The 26,698-nt window shown below is 37.1% G+C and overlaps 1 protein-coding gene across 2 annotated transcripts in view; it reads right to left on the reverse strand.

Moving 5' to 3' along the window:
* Positions 1 to 225: 225 nt before the first annotated feature.
* Positions 226 to 26,698, reverse strand: part of EREG (epiregulin) — a 53,643-nt gene continuing 27,170 nt past the window's right edge. Inside the window, exons 5-10 of one of the 2 annotated variants that reach the window (XM_001155238.7) lie at positions 24,426 to 24,587; positions 23,792 to 24,003; positions 9,607 to 9,693; positions 8,025 to 8,148; positions 6,254 to 6,403; positions 226 to 4,325 (exon numbers count right to left, since the gene is read on the reverse strand). In XM_001155238.7, coding sequence (XP_001155238.1) covers positions 4,244 to 4,325; positions 6,254 to 6,403; positions 8,025 to 8,148; positions 9,607 to 9,693; positions 23,792 to 23,858 — 510 coding nt within the window. In that variant the 5' untranslated portion in view covers positions 23,859 to 24,003; positions 24,426 to 24,587 and the 3' untranslated portion in view covers positions 226 to 4,243. The remainder of the gene's footprint in view (positions 4,326 to 6,253; positions 6,404 to 8,024; positions 8,149 to 9,606; positions 9,694 to 23,791; positions 24,004 to 24,425; positions 24,588 to 26,698) is intronic. The other variant, XM_063809550.1, reaches the window with a different exon arrangement.

Genomic DNA, 26,698 nt, shown 5'->3' on the forward strand with positions numbered 1-26,698 from the left:
AGGATTTTTAAATGCCAATACCTAGAATTTTATAACTAATGTGGCTCCTTCTAGTTCAAGAAATTCTTCACTATGCTGGCTATAAAACGTGATACATTTATAGAATGTTTTCCCAAATTAACACCATTGAGTCATTATATCTACACACATTATATCCCTGTCACTGTTTTTAAACCCTTTAATGTATTGTGGGGAAAAAATTGCAAGAATGAGGCTGCATTGTCAGTGAAGATTTTGAATGCATGATGTTCAATGCATTTTTATTTATTTCAATTTTTTTCAATTTCCAAGAAAAATAAATAAAAATTAATAATATATTGTAAATTATCTATTTTCTCCTTCAATATCTTAAGGTACACAATTATCAAAGCTGATATTGAACACAAACAAATTGATACAATTCAGTACTCCGATAACATTCATAGTCAAATAAGCTACTTTAAATTGCATGCAATACAACTTTATGTTCCATAGCATCTTTAATAAAAACCGTTTACCAAAATGGCTCTTCAAACTTAAAAAGTGCAATTACAGAGTGCAAAATAAAAAGAAAATACATTATATTACATTTAACATCATCAAATTTGAATAACAGATATTTAAATGAAATTACTCTTTTTAAAAACATTAAAATATACACCAGAAATACTGTTTGTACAAGTCGTTACTCCCCCTTCTCCCATATGAACAAGAATTTTTTAACAGTCAGAATGTATTGGGCATCAAATTAAAAACTTTTTTTTCAAAAGTCTACAGAATGGATATTGGAGCAAAAATTACAAAGTGGGTCAGATACAGGTTTTTAAAAACTGCATTACTGAATTTAACAAAAATCAGACACTAGAATTATATTTTGCTGCATAAAAGTTGATTTGATACCTGGTGGTGATTGAATTTAGTCTCAAAGACTCATAAATAAAAATCTGACTTAAGACGTAGTCATACCAGTATACCAATTCTCCCATCACTTTGACTTTCGGCAGAGAGATTAGAGCAAAAAATATTCAGGAGAACAGTGGAGTTACATTGTATTATGTATGTTTAATATAATATCAATTTTAAGGTTAAGGTTAAGGAAATCTCAATTTTAAGGTTAAACCTTGAGTACCAGTTATAGAACTTAATATTCCTGGTTAAAGAGTAAGTTAACTGGGTTATTATGTGGCCTTGGTTGAAGACCATAAATTATGCATTTATGCATTTGTGGTTGCTTTGGTTCTCAATACATTGAATATGCATAGCCCCTTCTAGAAATATATATAATGAGAAATCTGTAAAATGGGGAAGTTAGACTAAGTGTGAACTAAAATCTTTCCACTGTGTACAGGACACATCAGCTGAGAGCAAATCAGTTTTTATGTTTACTCAGCACCATCCTCACTAAAACTATTATTTTTGTCTTATTTTCACCCATAAAAAGGAATGTGGGTCATACTTTATTATTTAATATGCATTTACAAAGATCTAACTATTTTAGGGATTAGCTTTTTTAAGCATTCTTAAAGATGAAAAATACAAAAATGACTTGTTTTTATGAATTGACATGCTTAAGATAAACTGACAAACCAAGATTGAGATGCTTACAATTAATCTTTTGTAAATGAAATAAATGGATTGCAGCTGATTTATTGAAGAGTCAATAGATTTTCTTTGAAACAGCCAAGATCACTGAAAATATTCAGACTCTCTTCACATCTAGTAAGCATTAATAAATACAGTTGTACCTTGGTATCCACAGGGGACTGATTCCCAGATCGCCCCCCTGCACATACTAAAATCGGGCACAGATGTTCAAGTCACTTACATAAAAGGGCATAGTGCTTGCATATAACCTATTCACATCCTCCTGTATACTTAAATCATCTTTACATTACTTATAATACCTAATGTAAATGCTACGTGCGGTGGCTCATGCCTGTAATCCCAGCAGTTTGGGAGGCTGTGGAGGGTGGATCTCAAGGTTAGGAGATTGAGACCATCCTGGCCAACATGGTGAAACCCCACCTCTACTAAAAATACAAAAATTAGCCGGGCATGGTGGCATGCGCCTGTAGTCCCAGCTGCTCAGGAGGCTGAGGCAGGAGGATCTCTTGAACCCGGGAGGTGAGGTTGCAGTGAGCCGAGATCATGCCACTGCACTCCAACATGGGCAACAGAGCGAGACTCCGTCTCAAAAAAAAAAAAAAAAAGTAAATAGTTGTTATAATGTATTTTGTTGTTGTTGTTGTATTATTTTTTAAGTATTTTCCATCCTTGGTTGGTTGAATCCACAGATGTGGAACTAACCACAGAGGGCCAACTGTAAGTAGAGTATTTAAAATGTGTTCTTACATATTTTGACTTCAGCTATATTAAATAGGAAACAGAAATAACTCTTTAGATCTAATTGATTTTTCTTTTCTCTTGTTTTTACATTTTATATAAATGGTTAGTAGAGCACCAAATGACTGCAATTCTATGATCCATTAAGGTCATGTATACATACATGTTTGTATATGAATATATATATACAATATGTATATGACTACATATACAATATGTATATGACTACATATACAATATGTATATGACTACATATACAATATGTATATGAACATATATATTTACTTGTTTTTGTCTGTTTAGTTTCCTAATAGTAAGGGCCAGGGCCAGGACTTTAGATGACAGTCGTGTGATTGCACCAGGGTATATAATGCATGGATACACATGGAGACAAGTCCTGGCACCTGGTGCTCCAGAGGTCAGCCATGGCTTATTATGTCTTCGTTGTCCTAGCACATGCCAGAATAAACGTAGAGGAAGAACAGATCCTCCCTGACCTGGTATGTGATCCAGGGAGACTCTGCTCAAAGGTTTAGCATTCGATGAAGCAGCCTCCCATAAAATCCAAAGGTGGTGGCAGCAGTGGCTCCTTATGCAATAGCCCAAAAATACTCCCATTAACTCTCTGAGACCTATGGGCTCAGAGTGCAGAAGAAATCTTTGTCTCTTCCAAAAAATAAACAAATGTCAGAAAAATGAGCCCTAGTTTTCATCTCAGCCTCCACAGGAAGGTGTGTTTAAGTTTCTACATTTTAAAAGCTTTCAATTGAGATTTTTCATTTGGAAAAATACACCATATTAATTTTTAAGTTTTTTCCCATTTCCTGTGTCAAGATACAACTTTAAATACATAACTTTACATTCTAGAAGAAGCCATTTACTGAGCTGTGTTAAAGTTAAAACTTCCTTGAATAAAAGATGAAGTAACTGTATTTCCATCTTAAGACAACATGTAGAATTATTGTCTTCATATATTTTAAAATAATAATTAGTCCATCAAATTACGGGCTGTGATTTAATGTTAGAATTCAGCAAAGCCCCCATAAAAAGAAATAGTCTAAAAATATTCTTAAAAAGCACAAATTTAGGCTTCAAGTGTGGACTTTTTTCTAATTGTCTGTTGAGCAGTAATTACCTCACATAAATGTTGTAATATACAAAAAAGGAACATTGTGAAGCTATGAAATGCCCACTACTTAAATAAAAGATTACAGAAAATTGTTTTTCCATTCATTTTACATAGGCAGAATCTGGCAGATGAGTGACTAGTACCTGTAGGAGTCGTGAGTTGGCATAGGGAACTGTCCACTGCCCCTCATATAACAGAATTATAGCTGAGACCTGAGTGAAGAGACCATAGACTCCCCAGGGTTAGCTTGTTTCAAATGTGTAGTGTTTAACACAGGACCTATATTTGCTTCTCCCAAATTCTAATTGCATTATTGTTTTAATATATGATACCATGGTGCCAACTACATATCAAACCATGGTACAGTCAAACCAATTATCACCGATTTGAGGAACAGAAAAAAAATACTTACTAAATCGATTTGACTATATATATAGGCTTACAGAAATCTGTCATTTGCTAACAATTCTTGAGCTATGACCTGGGAATTGCTTACTTCTAAGCACTGTGCACCAGACATATAAACTTTGAAGCTTTCAATGAAGCATTTAGCTCAGGAAATTACTTGTATAAAAATATCAATTTTCTTTTGATATTAAATATTTTCTGCACATTATACATTAGCAAATAGTCTGTCAAAAATAAAACAAAAATAAAAACATTTTTCAAGTATATTAAAATACAGTGTTATTGACCTAACACTTGACCCAACATAAATATTATTAATAAAATGGGAATATTAATATTAACCAGGCACACTGTTATCCCTGCCCATAAGTTTGATGGCGCCATTCAGACTTGCGGCAACTCTGGATCCCCTGAGGTAACTCTCTCATATTCCTTCTTTGGTTCTTTACTTTTTTGATTTCTGTACCTGGAAATATTCACAAACGAAACTGTTAGCACTGCAGTTAATAGCAAAGGAACAAGTGTGTTATATATGGACTCCAAAGGCACATTAGCATAGTGTTTCCAAAATGACAAAGTTGAACAGATTTAGGTTGGACAATGTTAAAAAAAAAAAGAGGGATGAAGAGGTGGTGTGCTGTAGTCAAACAATTTTGGAATGAAATGATAAAATACACTTAACGAGTTTCTCAAAGTCTTTAACGTGATCATGAATATTGTGAAATTCCAAGAGGCGTGTGGCCACATTTAAGTCTGAGTTTTAGGTTTTCTTTTCCTGTCTCTCTTTCTTTTTCCTTCCTCCCTTCTAAGGAATGAATATTTACAAATCATGCTACATTAATACACTCTTCCCATCACACAGATATAATGCTATCACTAATTAAAATAAAAATAATATTTATCAGGCACTAATTTGGTGACCTACAATTTTCTAAGTGCTATACATGCATTATTTATTTTACCCTCACATTTGCTGTTACCATCCTCATCTTACAGATGAAGAAAGTGAAATACAAATGGGTTGTATATAATGTGCCCAAGGTCCAAGGTCTCATAGCTAGGATTCATAGATTTATCATAATTTAGAATCTTCTTTCATTTATTCATTAAGCTATTTTCCTAATATTTTTGAGTTTATTTTGTCCCTATTTTGGAAATAAGACATGTAGCTTTGAGGAAACCACATCATGTCTATGTTTACTGGAAGAATATGAATTAGAAAGAATTTGTTCTTCACTCTGGCATTTGTCAACTATATGAGCTGGGATATTTGAATGAACCTCTCTAAACCTCAGTGCCCCATCTATAAAGGAAAGGATTGTGGTCAAAGATTTGCAGGCATATTTCAGTTTTAATAATATTTAGTTCTGTCATGGCAACTTATTAGGAAGGCATTATTATTTGATGGATACTTAGAGTCAAATGTGGACAAAATAAATTTAATATTATGAAAGTAGCACACTTTCAGACCTTCAAAATTGGAAGTGCACTACTTTCACAGAAAAATAAAAACGTAAATTCACCTTAAGTAATTTGTACCTGTTTCAAAATATGTTTCATGGAGACATTTTAAAGGGAACTGTTATTAATTAATTCACACTGTTCCCATCCTTTGCTCCTAACCCTTAAAAAAAATGCCAAACTATACTTTCAATGTTCACTTTCTATTTTTCTGTTTTCCAGCTTGTGACAATAATGCACATGAGGATGAGGTACGACTGTTTTGGGGGACTGACACAAACTATTTTTTAACAACCATTTTTTATAATTGTCTAGAAATAGTTCCACCAGTCTGCCTTAAACTGTAAGATAACCCAAGCTTCTAAGCTTATTAATTTACAAGGTTGTTTTTTATAAAATAAAAAATGTGACTTGAGGAATTAAATTCAGGTGGTTAACTATAACAGTAGCACCTTTCCTATGATTTACTTTCACATGAAATATCATATTACATACTAAAAGCAACCACCCTATAACTAATGTAAGATAAGAATTTCTGTCCATATTTTATAAAGAAGGGAATTGATACTCTCAATTTGACTTATGTAAGGTCACATAGGTAATAAGTATCAGAGCTGATAATAAAGTTCAATCCAGATGTTCTGCAGCAAAAACATATTTTTAAAAAATAATTTCAAGTTATTTCAGATTCGGGGGTACATATGCAGGTTTCTTAACAGGATATATTGTATGATGCTGAGATTTGGGGTACAACTGATCCCATCACTCAGGTATTGGGCATAATACTTAATAGTTTCTCAACTCTCGTAAATATCATTTGTACAGGTTTGATCTTATCTCTCTAATACTTTATCCATATTTTTACCCAGTTTATAGGTCTGCATTATGTAAAAGTAATTTATAAAAGCAGAGTATAAAACCACACTGACTTACCATCTGCAGAAATAATATGTGGAACCGACGACTGTGATAAGAAACAAAATAATAAGAATCACGGTCAAAGCCACATATTCTTTGCTTAAAGGTTGGTGGACGGTTAAAAAGAAGTGTTCACATCGGACACCAGTATAACCCACTTCACACCTGAAGGAAAATACGGAAGAAAGAAAGATCAGTTATTTAAAAAGGAAATCATGGTTATGAATTAGTTTTATAAGGACTAACATCACACTGTAATGCAAGAAATCAACAAAATTTGCTAAAGATTGTAAAGAGGATTTCAAAGATTGAGTTAGACCAGTAATGATAAAAGGGCTCCACGTAGCTCTTGGACTAAATTGTAGTATTAAAATGACGGTTGTGTTCAGCTGTCATGGTGGCTGACAGTCCACAGTGGTGGGCGAGTAATGACAAAAGGGCTCCACATAGCTCTTGGGCTAAATTGTGGTATTAAATGATGGATGTGTTCAGCTGTCATGGTGGCTGACAGTCTACAGTGGTGTTTTGTAAGTTGTACAGGTTTGAGATTCCTTTTGTCTAAATCAGTGGAATCAATTCTTTTTTTGTTTGTTTGTCTGTTTGGTTTTTTTGAGATGGAGTCTCGCTCTGTCGCCCAGGCTGGATAGCAGTGGCGTGATCTCTCGGCTCACTGCAACCTCCGCCTCCCAGGTTCAAGCAATTCTCCTATCTCAGCCTCCTGAGTAGGCTACAGTCGTGCGCCACCACGCCTGGCTAATTTTTGTATTTTTAGTAGAGGCGGGGTTTCACCATGTTGGCCAGGCTGCTGGTCAGGAACCCCTGACCTCAAGTGGTCTGCCCGCCTCAGCCTCCCAAAGTGCTGGGGTTACAGGGTTGAGCCACTGCGCCTGGCCTGGAATCAATTCTTTTTTTTTTTTTTTTTGAGACGGAGTCTCGCTGTGTTGCCCAGGCTGGAGTACAGTGGCATGATCTCCGCTCACTGCAAGCTCCACCCCCCGGGTTCATGCCATTCTCCTGCCTCAGCCTCCCGAGTAGCTGGGACTACAGGCGCCCGCCACTACCCCTGGCTAATTTTTTTTTTTTTTTTTTTTTTTTTTTTTTTTGTATTTTTAGTAGAGACGGGGTTTCACCGTGTTCGCCAGGATGGTCTTGATCTCCTGACCCCGTGATCCGCCCGCCTCGGCCTCCCAAAGTGCTGGGATCACAGGCATGAGCCAACGCGCCCGGCCTGGAATCAATTCTTAAAACAATACCTGATATAGAAATTGAAGGAAAAGATCCAAAGCAGAGAGACACCATCTTGGCAAGTGTGAGAAGCATCAGAAGCCCTCCCTGCTCTGCACCTCTGACATATGTGTGCAATTTAAAAGCTACTATTTACTACCTAATTTTTAAAAACTCAGAAAAGTTTCTAATAATATATATACTGCATTTAACAGCCCATGGAAATATAGGGTAATTTCAAAATATAAAAATAGAAATACAAAGAGTAAAACTGCATTTGTTTATCACATGTTCTCACAAGTGGGAGCTAAATAATGTGTACACATGGTCATAGAGAGTGGAGTAATAGACTCTGGAGACTTCAAAAGGTAGAAGAGTTTTGGGGGGGTTAAGGGATGAAAAATTACCTAATGGGTTCCATGCACACTATTTGAGGGGTAGGTACTCTAAAAGCTCAGACTTCACCACTACTGAATTTATCCACTAGCAAATCTGCACTTGTACCCCTAAATCTATAAAACAAAATTTTACAAACTGTGTTTGTTTATTTCTGACATATTACCTGCAGTAGTTTTGACTCATGTCCACCAGGTAGATGCACTGTCCATGCAAACAGTAGCCATTCATGTCAGAGCTACACTTTGTTATTGACACTTGAGCCACACGTGGATTGTCTTCTGTCTGAACTGTAAAAGAAGTGGAAAGTTGAATATATTCTGCAGCCTTCATGGAAGAATTTCTCACTCTTTCATAACAGTAACCACTGAGCTACTTCTACAAAACAGGTCAGATGCCAATCAGTCGAGGAGAATTTTGAGAAGTAGGAAGTCACTCTAGTTGTCACACCCCCTAGACCGATCAATAAACACTTGAATCCAAAGGAAAATATCCAACATACTAAACCAAAGAAGATAACATGAAAGGATTTCAGTCTCAAAAGACAACCTGTAAGGGTAGAGAAGGCAAATTTAACACACACATGTCATTATCCTCCAAGTGGGTGTTACTCACTTCTTCAAGAAAAATTTGTCTAATTTTTCTCAAGTCCCAAAACATTTCTGAAATCTATTACTCCCCAAAGCAGTTGCAAGCTCATACCATTAATTAATTCAAAGGAGCTTAATTCTACAGTGGATTTTTAATCAGTAAGGCTGGCTTTGGTGTATGTTCTCAAGTTGTTGAGGTTACCATTAATGAAATTAACCAGTCTCCCAATATCTCTAATAATGAGGCCTGAATCCAAACTAGACAAACCCTGAGTGAGAAAGGCCTCTGGTAGACAAATAACAGCAATGAAAATAGGAGCCTCTGTGTAAAATTCACTTTAGAAAACTTTAGATACCAAAATGTGAAAGATGCTTATAAAATTACTTTTAAAATAGCAATTTGATTGTAATACTCTTGCCCAAATAACCAAAGAAGGAAAAAAAAAAAGGTGATGCGGAGGAGGCTGACCAAACCTCCAGAGAACCTGATGGTGAGGGACAAAAGATAAAGTTGTTATGGAAAATATCCTGCTTCCTCAAAATAACTCAGTTATCTTGATTCAATAACTCAGAATGAAGATAAAGCTGATCCCCCTTGGACCATATCTGGAGTCCACAGTCCTCGAGGGGAAAAAAACTGTATTACTTATCTTTGTATCTGTATGCCTTAGCACAGTGTTTGGTGCATACTACATACTCGATAAATGTTTTCTGAATGAACACTGTGCCTAGAAAGAAAGGACTATCATTTGTTCTTCTTACAAAGGGAGAGAGAGGGGTAGAAAGAGAGAGACAGAGAACCTACTCTGTACAAAGTTTTCCTGTTTTGCTGTTTTGCCTGGAATCCAGTCAGTGTGGTCTCTGAGGATGTGTCGCAGTAAAGTGCCAGGAGACGGCCAAAGGGAATGCAATTTTTTGTTGTTGTTGTTCCCTATCTCTTCACAATCAAATCTGTGTATATAATTTATCCGGTCCCTCTCCTACCAGTTATTCCTTTATATAATTTTTTCAGAACATTAGTTTATATGGTGGTTTAAAAAGTAATATAGCAGCTATTCTTACCCTTTTTTAAAATTATCACATACTTATAGTCTGAGTTTATATTTCTGTTTAAAAATATGTAGTCTCTTGATGCCACATTGACAAAGTTGGGCTTACCTAAAGCTGTACAGTTATCACTGGACTCTCCTGGGATACATGATGGAATCACAGTTGTACTGAGGACTGCCTGTAGAAGATGGAAACCTATTTATGAAGAAAAATCGAATATATAATTAATGTGTTAAGGAAAGAAATCTTGATCAAATTTCTACATAACTGCAGTACTTATAGAGTTGTTTTGTTTCACAGATTTGGTCCATCAAAACCATAAAACAAAATAATTCACCGAAACAGGCATGTAACAGAAAATACAAACTCCCCCAGCTATTCTATGGAAGGATAAAAGCCTTGGCATTACATTCACGGTTACAGATTTGACCTGCTCTAAATATTTCACAGTAACATTGTCAAAGATTTGATTTTGAAGTTTGATTTGTTAAGACTCACATCGGTTGGAGAATTTCCACTGTTTTATTCCATCATGTGTTCAGAGAAATTCTCCTAATTAGACCCCATCACAAAAAAAGGCTCTAAATAAAAAATCGGTTTCCACTTACGGTAACAACAAGAAACTCAACCTAAGAAACATTCATTATTGATTTATGTACCTAAGTTACTCTTTGCATTGCATTACACGTGAGTCTAGATTTTAATTAATACAGTGAAAGCTAGGTAAAATCAGAATATATCTTGTCTAATATGAGGAGGAACAGGCATCCCAAATGAACCATACTGAGCCCTAGAATCCAGTTTCTATTAGCATAGGAAGAGTCTGAATCAGCTGTTTCATCATGTGTATTCAGTGAAAAGATAAAATTTTGGAACATAGATATCAAGAATGACTCAAGTACTTTCTGAATTGTGTAGGAATCATCATAAGAAGAACCCTTGTAATTTCACAGATGTTTACTTAAGAGCTTTAGCTGCTTCTGTTTAAGCTTTAGGTATTTGCACTTCAAACACTCTTTCCAATTTGTTTGAGTAACTGTTATATAGTAAATACTAATGGTGGTGGTAGTAGTAGTAGTAGTAGCAGCAATTAAGCTCCACTAAATTAATTAATGGCTTCAGCTTGCAATTGCTTTGGGGAATAACGAATTTCAGAACTGAGATTTGAAAAAAATTAGACATATTTTGTTTGAAGAAATGAATAATACCTACTGTGGGGGATAATGACATGTGTGTTAAGCTTGCTTTTTCTACACCCTAAAGGTTGTCTTTTGAGAATAAATACCTCCTATGTTATTTTGTTTAGTCGGTTGGACATTTTCGTTTGGATTCCGGTGCTTATTGGCCTAGGGTGCGTGATAACTAGAATGACTTCCTACTCCTGAAAATTCTCCTTGACTGATTGGCAGCTAGGTAAATGTAATCTAGGTAAAATCAGAATATATCCTATCTAATATGAGAAGGAATAGGCATGCCAGATGAACCACACTGAGAATCCAGTTTCTGTAAGCACAGGAAGAGTTTGAATCAACCTGTTTCGTTGAAGTAGCTAAGTAAGTGGTAACTGTTATGAAAGGATGATTAATGCCTCCATAAAGGCAACAAAATATATTCAACTTTCCATTTCTTTCACAGTTCAGACAGAGGACGATCCATCTCTCGAACATGTACTATGTACCAGTGATACAGTTTGGCTCTGTGTCCCCACCCACATCTCATCTGGAATTGCAATCCCCATGTGTTGAGAGAGGGACCTGTAATCCCCATGTGTCGAAGGAGGGAGGTGATTGAATCAATGGGGGTGGTTTCCTGCATGCTGTTCTCAGGATAGTGAGTGAGTTCTCATGAGATCTGATGGTTTTATAAGTGTTTGGAAGTTCCTACTTCCCGCCTCTCTCTCCTGCCACCTTGTGAAAAAGGGGCTTGCTTCCCCTTCGCCTTCGGCCATGATAAGTTTCCTGAGACTTCCCCAGCCATACAGAACTGTGAGTCAATTAAAGTTCTTTCCTTTATAAATTACCCAGTCTCAGGGAAGTCCTTTATAGTAGTGTGAAAACAAACTAATACAACCAGGTATGGTCCTATTCACCTTATCTGTACTATATTATTTAGTCCTCTCAGTGCCAATTTGAGGAAGATACTATTATTATCCCCATTAGAGAAAACTAAGGCATAAAGAGTTTAAATAACTTTTCCCAAGGATACATATTGTTAAATGGGCCACTTTATAGAATTTGGAAATAGGCAATAATACTAGAGTATAATGGACATCACAGAGAACAAATTATGGTAGCTGTAATTGAAGTAGAGTACTTAACCCAACATAGAGGCCACAAAGTATGGTGGAAAGGCAGTCTTGTGAGGAAAACTTGAGCTACGTGATCTTGAAAAAAAATTAATTTACTTTTCTGGGTGTTAATTTTTCCTATCTTATAGATTTTGGGGGAGAATACAGTGAAATAAACTAATTTTTTTTTTTTTTTTTTTTCCTGAAATGGCTGACACATCCCATAAATGTTCCTTGACTCTCAGCTTCTAGCCTCTGGTTTTCGCAGTGTATGTGGACAGTGCCCTCTACTGGTTTATAACAAGTTTGTATATCTCTGTAATTTGGTACTGTAAAGAAAGATTTAATTCGTGTAATACAAGAATTTTATTTTTTCTCAGTTAGCGAAGGCTTGTATCTGTTAAGCCGATTGTATATTTTTGGGTTCTGAAAAGTAAATTACACATCGGCATCAGCATCATAATGTATAACTTCATATATCAAATTTCACACTTAATTCTGTGAAGTAGTTATTAGTCTCAAATACCCTCAGTGTATTTAAATTAAATGTCTTGTCTAAGATCACTTGTGACCACAGAAGAGAAGAGTTACAAATTTATCTTTTGACATCAAGTCTCCTATTCTTCAACGATTTGAAAATTCTGTTGTCTTTAAAGTTCAGAATTATCCCCTCCCCACTCCATGCTTTTTCTACAATATAAATGCTGCTTCAATTGCTCTTGTGGAACCACAAAAAAGTATATTTTTGTTGAATGGCAAAGAAATAGCTAAAGCCTAGATTTCATTGTCAGTTGAACAGAGTTGAAAACTATTTCACTAAGCTTTTTATGGAGGATAAGCTAGATTCTCATTCAAGTCAATTTTATTTTATATCCCAATAATAATTTCACCATACTTTTACTACTGAAGAATTAAATCCTTTAACTAATACAGTTTCCTCAATACAAATTGGAGTTTTAGTTGCACGTGCTTACATCCTTGACATTCCTATTCCTACATATTTCTTCAACTGAGGAAAGCTTTGGAGGAGACATTACCAATTCTCCCTCCAGGAAAATGCTAGCCAGGGGAAAAAAATGCACATTTGAAGCTAGTTTCTCTGTCCTTTGCATAAACTAAAGCCTAACCTTTCCTGTTTGGAATTGCCTCCAATTGCAACCTGCAACTCTTATAGAATCCAACTGACTTTGGAGTGTTGCTGTTAGTCTTCTTTTTTAAAGGTTTTTAGTAGTTGTTAGTTTTTCCACCGTTGGAAACTTTGTTCCAGTTGTTCAGGCCACAGGTGAAATATTTGTCTTTGTTAATTAAAGAATGTTCAGCCCAGGGTGTGCCTCCACAAAAACTGGGCTTTCCTTACTTGTGACGCTCCCTTGGACACAGTCCATCGCTCAGGATAGTTTCTGTGAGACTTGCTGCATTAATCCTACAGCAGGATATTTTACAGGTGGAATCGTATATAATTTTAAATGTTCCTTTCAAATTAAAGTGTATAACTGCAATTCCATCATGGATGGATGTGGCCAAGAAAACAGCAAAATTAATTCTAAGTCATGTCCATCTGCACAGCACTATTGCTTTAAAATAGTGGTTCTCAAATGTTCCTGCAATATGCGTCTGCTCCCAAACACTTGCAAACTAGGGTAGAAGAGTGAATGCGATCCAATGAATAAAAAATCTATCTCCAGAGAAATATTACATCCACTATCCTGTTAACCTTAAGAATCGCTGGTCATGCCGGGCGCGGTGGCTCACGCCTGTAATCCCAGCACCTTGGGAGGCCGAGGCGTGCGGATCACGAGGTCAGAATATCGAGACCATCCTGGCTAACACGGTAAAACCCCGTCTCTACTAAAAATACAAAAAAAAAAAAAAAAAAAAAAAAAATTAGCCAGGTATGGTGGCGGGCGCCTGTAGCCCCAGCTACTCAGGCGGCTGAGGCAGGAGAATGGCTTGAACCCAGGAGGCGGAGCTTGCAGTGAGCGGAGATCGATCGCGCCACTGCACTCCAGCCTGGGCGACAGAGGAAGACTCCCTCTCAAAAAAAAAAAAAAAAAAAAAAAAAGAATCGCTAGTCATTACTTTAATGAGTCATACAGGGAGGGAATAAATGCTAAAGCATGCATATATTTCCTTAATGTCAGGCTTTTCATGACCTTAGTGTTGTTTGAACATAATTTCTGTATGATTGGACCTCAAATACTATATTTGGCTTTTTCATTCTTGACAGTAGATTCTTCCTAAGCAAATAATTCACTACGATACTAAATATTTTAGATAGTATCTGTGTCAAAAAAAACAGATCTGGTGGCATTTCTTGTCTGGTGGCATTGGTAACTAAGATACAGAGGAATTTCTTGCCAGGTGATATAACACAGATGATCTGTAAACTCAAAATTGGCAGTTGGCGCTTCTTTTACAATACAGCTACAAAAATGGAAATGCATTCAGAGGTCATTGTTTCTATCAAATTTCCAAATGGGTTTTAGGAATGTGAACCTCACCTATATATCTCTCTGCCTTCATTTTTCAGATTATGTTTCAGTGAAATCTCAGATGTGCCAGCAGGAAGTGGTGCCAGTGACTCAGAGGATACAAATCGCCTCTTCCCTGTGAGTCAGGACCGAGCCCACACCCTTACACAATATTGGGGACCGCGCGTGGGAGAGGTTGAGTGCCATCACAGGAATGGCAATAGCAGTAAATGTCGTGGGCCCTGGAGCACTAAGAAGTGGTTGCCCAACAGTCAGACAAAATGCCAGATGTAGAAAATGTACTTCCTATTGCATACGGTTGCTTTTGACCTTGCTTCATTTTTATTTATATTTATTTTGTTTTTGGGGGCTCTTACTCATTTGCCCAGACTGGAGTGCAGTGGTGCAATCACAGCTCACTGCAGCCTCGAATTCCTGGGCTCAACGATCCTCCCATGTTGGCCTCCAAAAATGCTAGGATTACAGGCTTGAGCCATTGTGCCTGGATTGACCTTGCTTCCTAAGGATCACACTGAGGGCTCATCCAGAAGGAGGCCAGTACAGAGGAGGCTAGGATTTGGTGACTGGATGACCAAGCCAAGTCAGCAAAATAATTGCAAATCTTACGGTAAAATGACTGTTCTGGAAAACAATCAAGAAAATAAAAATGATCCAAATTAAAATCAGATAGATTACAGAATAAAAGAAATGCATCTCATTTTCCCAGTTTAACCTTTTAGGCTATTTAGACCAGAAAAGCAAACTTGTGCAGAATCATAGCATTTGTCCAGCCCAAACACATAGCAAAATCCTCTTTGTTCACACTTTTGCTGTGGTCACACGCCAACCTACTCAGACTGTTCATTTTCTACCATCTTCCATGGCAGTCTGTGATTTTAGAATTTGTCTATAACATAATAGGCTTGTTGGATCTTGTGTGCTTTTAAGGAGTGAATATGCCTTCACTGTTTTTGGATGTCTTTTTTTTTAAATTAAATTCCACTATTTGATAAGCTCTTGCTACACCTTGGTCAAAATAACTCTAAAACTCATTATCACATCAGATATTGAAAAGACTGTCAGCACCTTCTAGTAGCAACCTACTTTTCAGAGAGTATATATATATGTATGTGTGTGTGTGTATAGATATATATATGCACACGTATATACTTATATATACACACATATACTTATAAATATTACTTATATATAAATATATATGAACACATATATACACACATATATACATATATTACTTATAAATATATATATACACTCACATATATACACACATATATATATAAATCTATAGAAAACTAACCTTGCCTTCTGCCAGTAATAATTCTATTCCTATATATTTTTAATGTTAGCTTTATAACTGCACTTCATTAAGACCTAAGTGTAAAAACGGTCTATAGCAATTTGAGATAAAACATATGAAACCCAAGGTTAATATAACAGGTTAAAAATAAGTAATTATTTTAATTTTGAGTTTTGAAAAATAGCCATAGAATCTTCCTTGTCAAGTAGCAAAAATATTAATATGCCATGTGTTTCTAGTCATAAGCAGTAAGTTATACTCTCCAATTTAGGTAGTCATTTCTAAATCATACTTCAAATGCTAATATATTTCGCTTACATATTATCATACAATGCTATACTTAAAGCTAGTCAAATAAAGAATCAGTGAGTCAAAATATAAGGGAATTATCTATTTTGCACTAAATATGAATTTAAAGATGTATATCTTGTTCATAACGGAAGTATTTCCAGAATGCAGGAGAATACATACCAACTCTTGTGTAAAGAGTACAACCCAGCACTTTGGGAGGCCGAGGCTGGTGGATCATGAGGTCAAGAGATCGAGACCGTCCTGGCCAACATGGTGAAACCAAAATACCAAAAAAAAAAAAAAAAAAATTAGCCAGATGTGGTGGTGGGCACCTGTGGTCCCAGCTACTCGGTAGGCTGAGGCAGGAGAATGGCGTGAACCTGGGAAGCAGAGGTTGCAGTGAGCCGAGATCACCCCACTGCACTCCAGCCTGGTGACAGAGCAAGACTCTGTTTCAAAAAAAAAAAAAAAAAAAGTACAATTTAAATTAATCTGAGTGTTTGGAACTCTGTGACTAAAATCTCTAAAGGTGGGACTTGCCTCCCCTAAAAGCCAAAGCTTCATTTATAGAGTATTGTTTCAAATTTTCTGTTGGAAACATATTTTTTTCTCAAGACAATCTTACATAAGAAGAGCTTTTTTATAACCTTTTCTACCTTGACTCCCTTCCATTGGGCTTCTCACTTCTATAAATCCAACTTAAATTATTCTTACATTATTATTCCAAAAGAAAAATCTCCTGAAGGAGCAACAGTTTGGAATATAAGTGTCTGCAATTTGCCTTCTTTTCATTATGGCCACATTGTGGCACGAAGCCTGGATATTTAATGGCATTTTGAGAAGCATATTGACTATATTGTATTCTCTGTAGATGCCTATGGCCAAACATGAATCTGCAAGGATAAAAGTTTTAATCAGTGAGCGCACACAAAACAAGAGAAAGGGAATACATTAAAGATGATTTCAAAAGACTCGAAGTTAATTACTTTTTATTCAGAGAACCCACATAATACAACTCACACACTGCAGGCTGCTAAGGAATTCTACTTTCAGATAATATAGTTTATGAAAATATAGTTTGAGTTGACATTGGCGACCTTGACTTCAGTGAGAGCCACATATGCCTCCATAGCATGATAGCTGGTGGGATGGGCTTAGTTACAATCCAATCATCAAAAAGGAGGGCAGCTTACCCCATCCTTGCTTTTAGTAACTACATTTGTCAAATAATATTTACTCAATAAATATCTATTGAGAGTTGTCTACATGCAAGATATTGAACAAAACACTGGAAAGAAAACTGGTACAAAAGACATTGTTCCTGCCCTAAATAGACTTAAAGAAGTTGGACCCCTAAGGGTGGTAAGGAAAGGAGAGAATTTATAGATGATGACAAGTTTCTAGTCAGAAAAAAAAAACAGAGAATGCTGCCATTAAAAAAAGAGGAGACATAGGCAGGACAGCAGGCTTCTGGTGGCATTTGGGCATGAAGGCATGAAGGGAGTGAACATATTTGAGTTTAATGTTTATCTATAGGTATTACCTATTTATATTTTTGAGGCTGTTGGGAATACAGCAAAGGAATAAGAATTTATTTGGAGATTAGGAGAAGTCTATTTGAAAGTCATATGAGGAGATACTACCTTTAAAGGAATGGAAGTCATTTATATGTTCCAAGGAAAATAGTATGAAATGGAAAATAACAGAACTTTGAGAAACAAGTGGTAGAGAGCAGACAGAAGTGGCAAAGAAAAGAGAAAAAGAAATTAGAGAAAAAAGAAAATTAAGTTTGCTGAGAGCTAAGAGAGTAGAGTTGTAAAAGGAAGTAGAGGGTGGTTATCAAAGGAATAATCAGAGACAGTATTCATGATTCCATCGTAAATAAGACTCATCATTATTAGATGTGAATGGTGCTAAAATCAGCAATAAATATTGCCAAGCTGATTTTTTAAACATGAGAATGGGCTTTATATTTGTATCCAGATTACCATTAAAATTAATTTTGTCTTGGTAACTCAAGCACTAATTTTCCAAACTGTGAAGTATGAGTGGCAATGTGTAACAGCAATTTTAAAAAAGTATATTTTATGTTATTGGATTTAAACCGGGAGCAAAATTGCCAACCAAGGTTGGCAAAATTGTATCCCTCGTTGGCAAAATTGCTCCTGGGGACCATTGCTACCACATGGTAATGTCTGGAGACTATGTTGGTGGTCACAACTGGGGATGCTACTGACATCTAGTGGGTAGAGACCAGGGTTGCTGCTAAACACCCTGCAATGCATAGGACAGCCCCCCTGCAACAAAGAATTATTTAGTCCCTAATGTCAACTGAGACAAGGTTGAAAAACCCTGCATTAGACTCATGAGAAATGGAATCCAGTTCTAGCTCACATACTTATTTTGTTTCCCTGCAACTGAGTTGCCTTGTCTCTGAAAACAGAGAACAAGGAGTGAGGTGGGGTAGAGGGTGAAATGAAGTTTGGATTAGATTTCTCTAAGGTTTCTTTAATTTCTAAAACAATGCTTCTCTTTCTGCCACTGGCAGTCATATCACTGCCACTTTATTCAGTCATATCATAGCTCAGTAACCCCTCTCTCTTCCTCTCTTCCTCTCTTTCTGTCTCTCTCTCTCTCTCTATCTCTCTCTCTCTCTCTCACACACACACACACAAATATCTTCAGTTAATACTGAATAATATAATAATATAATAAGATATAAAAATGTGAAAGAGAGGGAAGAAAACTTATTAGACTTCATCAGAAACAACAACAGAATTGAATTTTCCAAAACTGTTACTTAACCTCAAGGCATTTTGCTTCTTAAAATATCTTTTCTAATATTTTTAAATACATTTTTAAAGTGCAGCTAATTGAGTCTATAACATAGTGGTGATAACTCCAAATAAAGTATCAATGAGATCATCCATCTAGCAAACATTAATTGTGTTTAATATAAGCCTATCACAATAGAAATGATAAAAGATGACTATAGCACCAGCAAGGAGGGATAGAGTTATACACACACTTACAGTGTAGTGTGTGGTATGACAGGGGCCATAGGACAAAAGGAATGGGAAAGGTGCAATGGAGGAGGGTCAGGGCTTATCAGAGAAGTGCCTAAGGAAGTGGCTCCTTTTTCAGTCTTAAAGGATGAGTACTTTCACCAAAAGTAAACAGTGACTTGAGGGCATTGACAGTAAAGGATACAAGCGTATTCAAACCCAAAGCCTTACATGCTGTGTACTCCTGTTTCCTCATTTGTAAAACGGGAACAATAATAACTTTCTGGGCTAAAAAGGCATCCTGAGGACTAAATGAGGCTTTTTTTTTTTTTGTAAGAAACCATTTTGATGATGACAGCTCTAATTTTAAAAGTGCTTTCTATGAATTCATGTATCATCTTATCCATTAAATCTACATACAATTACCTGACAAGGTTATTGTGGACAACCTTTTTTTTTTCGGATGAGAAAACTGAGGCTCAGAGATAAATCACTCTCTCTGAAAGTATGAAAGAAAAAACTGGTGCATGAAATCTGTGTTTTATACACTATACACTATGCCTCTTAGTTCAAGACTATAAAACTTACATATATAAAGATGTGTGTGTGTGCACGTATCAATCACTTACATGCCTCAAATTTAAAATTGAGAATATTTAACATAAGAGATTAATGTTTAATACTTTTCTGTCTGAATATTACATATATCTCCATGGAATACATCCATATATCCATGGAATACTACTCAGCCATTAAAAGGAATGAAATAATGTCTTTTGCAGCAAATTGGATGGAGCTGGAGGCCATTATTCCAAGTGAAGTAACACAGGAGTGGAAAACCAAAAACCATATGTTCTCACTTATACATGTACTATGTGTACTATGAGTACTGTGTACTATAAGTACTATGTACTATGTACTATGAGTACACAAAGGCATACAGAGTGATATAATGGACTTTAGAGACTCAGAAGGGGAAGGGTGGAAGGTGGGCTAGGGATTGAAAAAAAACTACACATTAGGTACAATATACACTACTCAGGTGATAGGCGCACTAAAATCTCACAATTCACCACTATAGAATTCACCCACATAACAAAAAACCAATTGTACCCCAAATGCTACTGAAATTTTTAAAAAAGGAGATGGAGGATAAACCTATATATTAAGAGTCTTATGAGATATATTAAAATATCCATTTTTTTTCTGGACAATTATCAAATCATCCTGAGTATTATAAATAGTATCCTAGTAAGTTAAATCATTACTTTAACCTAGAAGGCCACTCAACCTTTATGTGCCCTATAACTAAACACCCAGTCTTACGTAAACTGCATCTCCAGAAGACGCTGAGTATGTGGCATTACTTCATTTTTTCAAAGGTTCCAGAATTGCCATGTCAAGGCAATGGCTGTCAGACTACTCCTCCCTAAGGATCTCTTCTATTACACCATTGGGAAGCGTTCTCATTGTCTCCCGATGGAATGTTCGCAGCAGCAGTTACAGCCATATTAATTAGACGATTTGTACAGGCCTACACTCAAAGTAAAAATTGACAGATGAGGGAACCCCACCTTAATTTACATTCTCTTTGAAGAGGATTTCTTACTTGACATTTGCATCTTTCACGTGAACATTAACCAGGAAATGGGAGATTCTTTTGCAAAAATAGACAGAAAACATTCAAATTCAGTTTCTCCAAAGTGATTATATGAGTGTTGTTATTTTTTTAAAACCAAGGAAATACATTTACGTTCTCACAGTTAACAGGAATGGGCTATAGATCCCAAGTTGATCCCTTATCGATGCTATATCCAATTCTCAATAATATACAAAGAATACAAGGAATAGAACAGACATAAGTTACCCTCTTTATTGCTTTACTTAATGTAAACCTTGGAAAATATAAAAATAAGGGCCCCAGTCAACTGACTTCAATGACTGCTTCATAATAAAAATCATATCTTAGGGGAACTCTGTTGATTAGAAATTATGAACATTAAGTAAAAATTCAACATATTTTAGCACAGCTTAAGAGAATAGTCACGTTTTATTTGCCTGATTTTGCACAGAGTCAGAAAGTCCATTTGTACATGTGCTGTGCCTATGAGAGGGTCTGAACCCTGGAGCAGCCCCAGGCTACTCTGGAACTTCTCTATTAGAATCTGCTATGTTTATTATGCTCCTGCTAACCCTGAATCTCATTGGCTCTTTCCTCATTATCACAGAGTGACCTGGCCTTTTACTATCTCTGAGTCTTTGTAAGGTACTTGACTTCACTGGGCTAATCAAATCTACCTCACACAGTTATTTTAAGAAGTAGAGGTGATGATGTATTTAAAGCACCTAATACACAACATGGCTGCCACACAGTAGGCATTTAGTAACTGTTAGTTTTCTTCTCAACTCCTGGATTTGGGTCTTAGTGCTGAATCAGACACCCCAATTACCCAAGCTGCTCACATGGCAAGACTGTGCAGAAGGTGGTGAGGGTACCTGGTCAAAATCCAGACAGGAAAGGCCTGTCATCATGTTTTCTGACAAGATTTGTCATCTCAGGTTGTGCCAAGACTCAGGTAACTCATAAACTCTCAGGGTCAACAGAAATGATCAAAGACAAGCCTATTGTCTCATTGAGATTTATGCTTCTTATATTTTCAAAAAAGAATATTTTTTCTGCTTAATTCTCTCTCATTGATGAAGTACGACTAAATTGTCTTGGAGATGTCATTCAGGAACATATTCAAAAACCCATGTAGGCATGAATAAAAATGTTTGATGTTAAATAGAAAGCCCCTGAACATAACTGCAGAATTCAAGATAAAAATTTATCCTCCTCTCTTTAGAAAAATCACAAGATTAAAAAAGACAAAATTCTGCTCTAAAATTATAGATTATTTTAAAAAATGTTATCCAGTATTTCAACTCTTCTACTTAATGTTCAGTAGGCCAAATATGCTAGTAGCCCAAGTGTGGACTCTCTCACTTTGTCACTACTTTTCTATGTGAACTTGGGCCACAGTTCCCCAATTTATAAAACAAGAACCTCAATATTAAACACGTGTAAAATTTAAAAGTAACCAAATGATTGTGCATAGCAATTTAAATCTGTATGTGTTAAGGGTGGAGGCTGGAACTTTATTCCCTAGTCATAACTACATAAAGCAGTTATAATATGTATGCTAAAATTTAAAATAAATGTCTCGCTCTTTTTTGCAGGGGGAAGGACAAGATTTGGGAAAAGTATTTTTAGGAAATATTTTGTTTGGGGGAAAGAAGGCAATTTCAGAAATAACAGGTGGTCTTGCCAAAATAAGGCTATGAGCTCTGCATAACTGAATAGAGTTTAGAGATATAATACAGAACTTGAAACAGGAACTTTCCTAGTGGCAGAGAAATATCCAAACAAACTGGGAAAACAGAAACTGACCTAACTCATTTGGAAATGGGCTTGGCAGCTGACGAAATAGATGAACTATAATTAAGTAATGCAATGAAGGAGGTAAGCACTTTCATGACAACAAAAACACACACAACACACACACTAGTGGGTAGTAACCAGTTTATTCACAGGCTCTTGCTGTCTCAAATTAGAATATTCGATGAAACACCCAGAACAGACATGTGCATTGTTCAGATGCAACCTTACATGTGGGGAAAATAATAAGTGCTAAGTTATTCTGACCTCGAGGTTAATTTCTAACTCTAGGAAGACTGTCACCTTTCTAATTTAATTCTTTTCAAAACAAAGACAGCAAAGCCACATTGTTTACTGAGAATCTTCTAGCAAGTCTTTCTTAGCTCAGTTTTGGCAGAAACCACATATCTAGTTTCCACTTGTGTTCCTGGACTTAGACTTGTAAGTTTCAATTATGCATAGTATGCATTTCATTAGGTCTCTCAACCCCTGAGATAAGGTGTGTCAAAATAACAATTTAACAGTCACATCCTTCACAGGTAGAGTTAGAATGTCTGGGGAATCAGCCTCATTCCAAATCCAGGGAGAATATGAGACTGGTGGTAACTTTTATGTTTTTATTAAGATATTCATATACGACTTCAAACTCTTTCAAATTCCTTAAACTGAAGTTTAAGGAATTGGAAAGAAGTAATTTTTTTTTTAACAGAAAGGCTATTTAGGAAATTTCTCCCCTTGAACTAAATCATCTCAAATAGGAAGACTGGCATTAAAATACCCTCAGCGATCACAGGCTATGGAGTGCAATTAGCAGCAAGTGCAGAACGCTTGCTCCAGAGGCTGCTTGGGAGGCTGCAGGGGAAAACGGAAGCAGCAGGTGTAGGGGCGAAGGGCGGTGGGGAGCGCCAGGACCTGCCCAGGGCCCTTCTGCTCCAGATACCCTCGACCAGTGTTTTATTTCTCTTGTGTCTGGAGCTCAGCCAACTGGCACTGGCGCATACCAGCTCCTCCGGGAAAGCTAAACCAGGCTAGGTTTTAGAAAACTGAGCGCCAAGACAGAGGAGGAAAGCTTCCCCCCCGACCCCCCCCAAAAAATTTCTTACGCTAGCTTCTATTCCCCACTTTCCAACAAAAAGGAACAAGACATGAAATGTTAACAGTGCGTTCCAGGCCTTTAGATTTCTAGGACTGGCAACTTTTCAAAAAAAAAAAGCTTTTTCAACAACTTTTTATTTTGTTTAACAAGGAGATATTTCAATCCATGCATAACATATATGCCAATAATTAATTCACCAATAAAAGGCATTTTAACATCGATCCCCAGTCCCCACCCCCAGTCCCACCATAGCGGAAGACAGACTCACAAAACAAGACGTAATTTTAAATAGAGCACACTTGAACCTGGAGACATCTCCGTACTTGTCGAATGACAAATGCACAGGAGCCTTCCTTATTTGTCTCCTCTTTGGGGCGGCCGGAAGCCAGAGGGGGAGAACTTACCCAGGCAGAGCAGCAGCGCAGGGACCCTGCCGGCACAGAGCATCTCCATCCTCCTCCCCGCGGTCATCGGCGATGGGAGCGGGCGCTGGGGCTCGGCGGAGGGCGGCTGCGGAGAGTGCACGGGCAGGGCGGGAGCAGACGGGCTCCCGGCAGTGGCTGGAGAGCGGCTGTCAGCCTAGAAGGGACCCCACGTTGGCCGTGTCCCTCTGACACTGGAAATATCAGGCAAGTGAGCTCAACTGTCTGGTGCTGCGAACTTTATACTAGGGAGCCCCTCCCGGGCCCTAACGGGGTGAGGTCAAGAGTGCCCAGAGTTTCATAATTGGCCCGAGGGAGGAGCGGCAGGAGGACCGTCAGGAAGTCATCCTCCCTCCCTGGAGCACCTGAGAGTAGTGGTTGAGGAATGAAAAAATGTCTTTCCGATTGGCCGGGGACTACTCCCGAAACTTTTCCATCTCCCTCCCGGAGGTGGGGAGCGTGGACCAGATGGCTTGGTTTGCTTTGTGGGGTCACCTGCCCTGCAGTGGGTGGTTTTGGTTGCTCAGGGTGACGGACATAACTTGAATCAGTCTTTTAGCCAAGGCTGGCGTTCCCCATACATGCCTTTGGAGAGCTGTGCGTGTGACTTACTAACCTCAGCCACGAAAACTCCCTTAACTTGAAGTCTGTCAGTGATTCAAGCGCCCTCCTTGCATTGAAACGCCACCGCCCAGAAAAGCCTTTCCCATCTGCGCCTTCCTTCTGAGACCCCTGCTTCCAATGTGGCTCAGGCATTTATTACCTCAAAGTCGAGTCACTGTGAAGAAAATTCCTTTTATTTTTTTTTCCTTCTGTCGTATTTGCCATTTATCAGGTTGCTGCTTTTGATATGACTTCCTACTAAGTAGTGCCTTAATCCTGTCGCTCCCCTGCACAAAACCTTTCAACGACTTCCTATTGCTTTTTGGACAAGGCCTGCCACAAACGTGAAGCCAATCGGTCTTTTCAACCTCAGCTCCCACTATTTCCCCAGGCAAATTGTCTGACCCCAGCCAGGCTGGAAAACTCTTTAAGCCTTTCCTCACTCCCACTGTCCTGCCTATGCTGATGGAGTCGTACTTTGAGGCAATGGCTACTTTTTAAAGGAATTAGTGAAATCCTGCTCAAATTCATGGTTCTCCTCAAGGGCCTGGGCTTCTTAGGCTTGTGGATCTCTTTTCATTCTGATCTCTTATAGCTTTTGTCGTTTATCTTCTCCCTAGCCTCATAGAATTCTAGACCCGGTACTTTACACCTAGGGAAGCTACTTTGTATTCCTTGACGGTTTTTTTGTTTGTAAGTCCTATGTTCAGCTCTGTACTGTGTAAATTGTCTTCCTTTTCACTGCACTCCTCTATAGGACCTAAGAACTGTGAGTCAATTCAGCAGTACTGTATGTAAATATACATATTTGAATAGAAAATGGAATCTAATGGATGTTAACTCCTTACCTTTTTATTTCTACTTTTTAAAAAATTATTATTACTATTCCTTTTTTTTTTCTGGCTTTTTTCTCTCATACTCTAAGGCCCTTTAATGTCCAGAATGCTCTTGTTAGAAACAAATACTTCATCATGTTATCAAGGGTTAAGATTTAAACTGTCTGTATGTGAATTCCTGGACAAGTTATTTAATCTGTTTCAATTTCCTCATACGTAAAACAGGGATAATAATAGTATCCAGCGCATAGGAAAATAATGAAAGTGCTTAGTAGAGTGCCTAGTACCAAGTTAGTGCTCACTAAAATTGCCTACCATTATATGCAAACGTTGATGCTTAAGATGGTGGTACTTGGTACTTGGTCAATATTTGTAAGTTAAATGAATCAATGAACAGTAGGATACAGGTAGTCTGGGTTCCTAAGTCTAGCTTCCAAATCTATCAAGAAAGAAGGCAGTGAGTGACTTCTCACTTAATAGCTTATTTTGGAAAAGAAGAAATGGAACCAAGGAAGATGATATTAGAAATGGGTTATAGTTTTATGGAGCATTGGTAGGGATCACAAGTTTCATAAATTAGAAAGAGGAAAAGTGACTTTTATGGTTATATAATGGTTTTTGTCCTACAAAGTGGATCTGAAAAAAAAATAGTCCCAGTGTTTTTGAGGAATGAAAGCAGAATTCAAATGAATGGAATGTCAACTGGGAGCATTTTCTATCAGGTACTTGCAAAGAGTGAGAGGAAGAGTTTTTAATCCTGATTAATGGCTTGTTTCTTTAAATATAGTGTGTTTTATGCTGAAAAGAAAGATGGTGGGGATGTGATGGGGAGAATGGGGTCATGCTGACAATAATTGACAACAGTCACTTCTATGGTATTGATATGTGAAGAGGAATTTTTTAACTTTGTAACTAATGCCTGCAAGCATGAGATATCATCACTGTGAAAAAAATCCTTGTGCTTGTCTCAAAATCTTCCACAGCAAGGTGCTCTTTTGTAGGCTGATTTTATATGATGTGAAGAAATCTTTTCTTTATTAGTTCTATGTTTACTCAATTTTCTAGCCATTAGATTTTGAGAATGACTCCACCATGACACATCAGAGGATTTGCACGCACTGCCTCCGCAAAATAGTATTCTTCTTCTTCTTTTTTTTTAAATAATTGGGAACAATTTTCATTAATTGTTCATTTAAATATATATACATAGTATGCGGTATAATCATAATTCCTCTTAAAGGCACAAAGCTTATTTAAAGATAGAATGGTTTGGGAAGAAAATAAGCGGGTCATATAGAATTTTCCAATTAAGAAGTCACTTTAATACATCAGCAATGTCAGCAATTCCCAGTTTGAGATGTACTGGGATTCCTTTCCAAGGGGTTGGTAAATCGAATTATCTATAGACTAAAGCACACACACACACACACACACACACACACACATATAT

The sequence above is a fragment of the Pan troglodytes genome, chromosome 3 (genome assembly GCF_028858775.2).
Source record: "Pan troglodytes isolate AG18354 chromosome 3, NHGRI_mPanTro3-v2.0_pri, whole genome shotgun sequence".
Taxonomy (NCBI): Eukaryota; Metazoa; Chordata; class Mammalia; order Primates; family Hominidae; genus Pan; species Pan troglodytes.